Consider the following 5,081-nt stretch of genomic DNA (forward strand, 5'->3'; position numbering starts at 1 on the left):
TGATGTCAGACTGACAGGAACCAATCAACGAGGCTGCAGGGTGTTGGTTTGTACTTCTGTGAAGACGCTGCTGATGCGATACTGTGTGTCTGTTTACCGAGCTGAAGTTTGTCTGCTTTGCTGACAGAGAAAAGAAGATGGAGATCTGTCGGGAGGTGCTGGGGAAGGACCCAGTGAAGCAGAGATCCCAAAGATCCCACAGTCATATTTAGACTCCTGCAGGTCATTGGAGTGGACAGTTCAGCTCATCGGTTTGTCTTTGAAAGTAAACATTCTTCAGACTGTTTAAAAAAAACTGTTTCCTCCTCAGAGATGCCTTTGCCATCCTTGTCCCCGCTCTTCCTCCTCTTCCTGACTCCAAAGGCGTGGAGCTACGAGGCCCCTGAAGACAAACAGGACGTGTTTGCCAGAACGGCGTGTCCCGCCTTCCTGACCTTCACCAACGCTGCCTACTTGTCAGGAGTCACCGTGGAGCTGCCCTGCCTCTGCAAACCAGAGCAGGTAGAGTATGCGAGTAACTAACCATCTGTTTTCTACTGCACACCTGGGGTGTCAGGTATCTGCGCAGAGAAACTGTAGTTTTTATAATATCCAGTTAGTGTTGGTTCATATTTTGTGTTGAATCTGTTTCAGTTTGCAGAGTTTAGTTTTAGTCTGTTGATATGATTGTATGGAGGGCGTATGCTGGAGGTGAGCTTTCGGTTTTATAGTGAAAACACAAGTTTTTGACTCTGAGACGTTCGATGCCTTAAACATCGAAGCCTCGTGAGGCAAACTGCGACAACGAATGTCACCAACCTGAAAAACATTTCCTCTCTATTTTATTCCTGTTGGTTTTCCATCTGCACAAAGTCAAATCAAACGTCTAGATTTCATTTACGACTTCATGGTTTTAACTGTATCAGGACCCCCTCCCCCTCGCCGGTGGCCATCCGAGGATGACCGTGGCGTCCGACACACCTCGCCAGGAGGTGCTGCGCTCGCTGTGGAGGAGTAGCGGCTCTAGCTGGAGCCCCTCCGTCTATTTAAGAACCTCTTCCAACTGTGCAGACTGAAAAAGGTTCAAATATCGGTTTCAGGTCCAGTCGGTTGTCTGGTTTTTCCGGAAACATCTGGAACGATCAGAGGACGCCAAAGCGCTGACTGATCACCATGGCAACCACCTGCTCGATCCCAGCCAGGTTCCTCACAGCGGAGACCTGCGGAGTCGCTTCTCCATCCGACTCTTCAGCCTGCTGATCTTCAGAGCTGGGCCCGATGATGCAGGCATCTACATCTGTGGCTCCGCCCACAAAGACTTCTTCTATGGTTACGACCTGGACATCCAGGAGGCTCCCACGCTCAGCTTCACCAACAGGTGCACTGAGCACATGCTGAATTCATGACAACCACGAACCTGCTTGTTTAAGCTTAATAATCAATCGATATTTAAGAAATAACGATCAGCTGATGTTTGCAGACTCGCTTCAGAGGCTAGCGACGGGAAACAGGACCAGAGCGCCGACCTCAGCGCTCTGTACCGCCTCTTCACCAGCTTCCAGCCGTGGTCTGTGTGCGACCGCTGCGGCGTGCCGGGCGAGCAGGTCCGAGCCGGGCTCTGCTACATACGCTCCCGCTTCCTGAACGTGCGCTACAGGCGGGCCAATCAGACGGTCGTTTCTTGCGGCTCGGGGGCGGTGCCAAGAGCCTTCGGTTTAAAGCAAAGCAGAGTCGCAGCAAAGCTGGAGGTCAGAAGCTGTCGTATGACGTGTCCATCCCAGGCCCCGCCCTCCAAGCTGCTCGGTCTGATGTCTCTTTTTGGGTCCAGGTGAGCGTGTGCGTGACACCCGTCCAGCACCAAGCCGGTCACTGTGCTCAATTACAGACTTCCTGTTACTCAGGAAGTCAGAGGTCAAATCAGAAGCTTGATGTCTCTCGGTTTGGACGTCCCCCGATCTTCAGGGGTCAAAGTGTATTTCAGTAATGAACTTTTAGTTATTATAATTGTTTTTATTTAGAAAGAGGAGCTCTACATATTATTGAATACTTTAACAAATGTAAATATGCCAGATTACAGCCTCTGCAGACCCTCTGGCAGGCTGGTGTTACACACACACGTTAGCAAAAACATACAGAGACACTATTTACAGGTCATGTGACAAGGACAAAAACAGTGATCACATTATACTAGAACAATGACGAGTGGACACAGAGGACAGTATAGAGATCAGTAACAGAAACACATCAGTTATGTTGCACAAACCCCAGTGTTGCACATGCCCTGACTGTCCTGATATTGCACTGACCCATTACACTAATAGTTGCTTCCCTTTTTACACTAACTCTTTCACTCCCTGACACGACAGAGCATCTGTGCAGATTCAGTCCCCTCTCACAGTGGCTCGGGTCAGTCGAGGCGAAGGCTTTAATAAAATCACTCACTGGTCCTGCAGAGAGATACTGAAGATGATCCACAACCTGTCTCAATCCAGTCTGATTGTCAGCAGTCAGTATAGAAACATTTACATAATCCTCCTCTCTGAAGATCGAATTAATAAGAAGGCCTTTAGATTCCCAGCGGCTTGTGACCACTGTGATGGTGAACCCGTCTGCTGCTGGACCTCACGGGGGCTCCTTTCAAACCAGAGTCATGGTTTTATTTTCTTGTTATTGAAGCTAAAACTCAGAGACGCGTCCGTGTGTGGACGTCTGTCTGACATGTTATTTAGTTATTCATGCTAAACTTGTTCTTCATGACACAGTCTCTTCACTCTCACCTGTTTCCTGTCGGTCATGCTATTCTTCTGTACGTGTCACTTCCTGTCATGTCCTGGCTTGGAGTCAGCCCCCTGTGTAGATGTAGTCTTTGTTTTTGGTCTTCTTTGTTCCCGTGTAGTTTTTTTCCTTTTTGCGTTTTGTGCCTGTAAAGTTTTGTTTGTGGTGACCCTCGTACGCTCTCACCTGTCGTCTCTGACACATGGACGCGTGGTCGCCCTGCTTGGAACCACAGTGTCCGAATGTCTCCGTGAATCATCTCTGAGATTGTGTCCTGAAGATTTCCTGCGGTGCTCTTTGCTGTTGAATCCAGATGTTTCACCTCTGGGTTTTTCTGTGTCACAGTTCTGCCTCATTGCCAACCGGGCTACCTCTGTACTACCTGACCCATCCCGACGGGCAGGTCCTCACCCTGGGCTGTCCCGGGGCGCGCCCTGACATGGCGGTCGCCTGGGACCGAGGGAACAAACCCATCTACAGGTCTGAACACTCTTCAGGCGCAGACCTCAGACTGCTCATAGACACCGGGCACCACCTGCTGTTCCAGCCGGCTCAAACGCAGGACTCAGGTATGAACAGCGCCCCCATCAGGTGGTCTCATCTCATTGTCCAGTCATGAAGCTCACATCAGGTGACCTTTACTCAAGATGTCTCTTTGTGAATATATTTGGCTGCTGACTCTGAGGTAACTCTTTACACTCGGGGTCTTCTCCACCCTTTTCCGAACTTTATGGTGGCAGCAGGTGAAGCTGTGAAGCTAACCCTGGAGAAATTGGGGATCCCAGACCTGCCACCAAATCTGTGCATGTCTGGGGTCTCCTCCCTGTACAGGAAGTGCCTCAACCAGGAGGGTGCAGGAAGTGTGGGGTCACGCAATCACAGGGTGGTCACTGCCCACAGTAGGGGGTCATAGGTGAGGAAGGGCATGCAGAGGCTCTTACCTGATGCTCCATCTGAAGTCGGTGTTTGGCCCGCATCAGATTTGTTATTTAGACGCTCTGAATCATATTTCAGTTCAGCGGTGACGATGATGAGGTCCGACCTCTGTGCTGCTCAGTTTGACTGAGGTGTCTTTACACTTGCAGGTGTGTATTACTGCTGGCTGCACGGTCGCCGGGCGGCAGAGATCCACCTCCTCGTGTACCCCCACTTTGGCAGCCAGTCACTTCTGTCGCATCCCGACTTTCCAGCCGCCGTGCAGACCGTGCTGGGATCGTATGCTGCCATGACGACCGTGTTTTTCCTGCTGATGCTGGGCCGAGCTGTGCTGAGACATCGCAGGGAGCAAGGCCACGTGGACTAAAGGCAGCGAGGGTCAGACTCTGGTTCTGTGGGGCCGAAGGGCAGCCACATGTCCGATCCTGCTGTGATCACATCCTCATTAAAACTCTGACTTTATTACGCTGACATAAAAAAGTTCTCTGCAGGAATCCCTGTTTAAACCAAACACATGCTTGAAGTGATGGGAATACCTGAGTGAAAATGAGTCTGACGGGGCTTTAAGAATCCAGGGGGCGCCACCGCTGATTTATCCTGACGTGGCTGCTCTGGAGCTCAAGCCAGAGACTGTGTTAACCACTTTACCACAGAGCCACTGAGACCAGCCATGGTCTAAAGGTGCTGTTTGCTCTTGCAGACAGTCTGAATGTGTTTGAATATGTTCAGGTGTTCAAACACATCATTAACAGTCTGAGTCTGACAGTAAACCGTCGGGTCGGTCAGTGTGTAACATCTGCTGGACTCCAGCTGGGTCTCTGTGAAGAAGAAGTCCATTAAACGATGCCTGAGTGGACGACGATAAATAAAATCCCTCTTTTCTCCTTCATGGTCCGCTTTCATTGGACTGAATTGGAGGCTGTTGCCATGGTGAATCTCTGATGTCTTTCTGCTTATTAGCTCAGGGTGCACGCGTTCAGAGCTGAAACTGAGTTTTCAGTGTGAGAAAAGCTGATTGGAGTTCAGAGTTAGACTCTAGAGTGGATATTTGGAGATAATTTGTCGTGTTTGAGACCGTTTTCAGCATTGTGCAGTCTGTGGAGTGCAATCAGTGTTGATGAAAGTGAAGATTCAATCACAATATTTATTCATCCCTGAGGAAATTATGGAGCCACAGATGCTGCAAGACTGTAACAACAGCCAGTTACAAAATATAAGAAGATGGCTCTAATTACGAATAACTCAGGATATTACACAAGCTAAAAATGGGCTGTTGGACCCTAAAACTCTGGCTGTTGACCCTTGTTGTTGCTCTTTCTGTCTGATGCATTGTTCTCTGGTCTCGTCTCTAAGTTTAAAAGGATCTCTGGGTCTATTTGAGGTCCTGGGTG

At 49.6% G+C, this 5,081-nt stretch overlaps 1 protein-coding gene across 1 annotated transcript; it reads left to right on the forward strand.

Annotated features, from left to right (window-relative positions):
- Positions 1-293: 293 nt before the first annotated feature.
- Positions 294-4,170, forward strand: LOC102215421 (Ig-like V-type domain-containing protein FAM187A). The gene is made up of 5 exons (XM_005750803.1): positions 294-501; positions 1,080-1,357; positions 1,460-1,807; positions 3,100-3,323; positions 3,840-4,170. The coding sequence occupies exons 1-5, from the start codon at positions 313-315 to the stop codon at positions 4,055-4,057; spliced, it is 1,257 nt and encodes a 418-aa protein (XP_005750860.1). The 5' UTR covers positions 294-312; the 3' UTR covers positions 4,058-4,170.
- The last annotated feature ends 911 nt before the right edge of the window (positions 4,171-5,081 follow it).

The sequence above is a fragment of the Pundamilia nyererei genome, unplaced genomic scaffold (genome assembly GCF_000239375.1).
Source record: "Pundamilia nyererei isolate P.nyererei 1_Seehausen unplaced genomic scaffold, PunNye1.0 scaffold00288, whole genome shotgun sequence".
NCBI lineage: Eukaryota > Metazoa > Chordata > Actinopteri > Cichliformes > Cichlidae > Pundamilia > Pundamilia nyererei.

Bases quoted from the DNA above. Each gene is read 5' to 3' on its own strand.
- LOC102215421 (XM_005750803.1), top strand. From the start codon at position 313: ATGCCTTTGCCATCCTTGTCCCCGCTCTTCCTCCTCTTCCTGACTCCA. The intron at 502-1,079 runs GTAGAGTATGCG...TATCGGTTTCAG, and splicing joins GCCTCTGCAAACCAGAGCAG to GTCCAGTCGGTTGTCTGGTT. The intron at 1,358-1,459 runs GTGCACTGAGCA...TGATGTTTGCAG, and splicing joins ACGCTCAGCTTCACCAACAG to ACTCGCTTCAGAGGCTAGCG.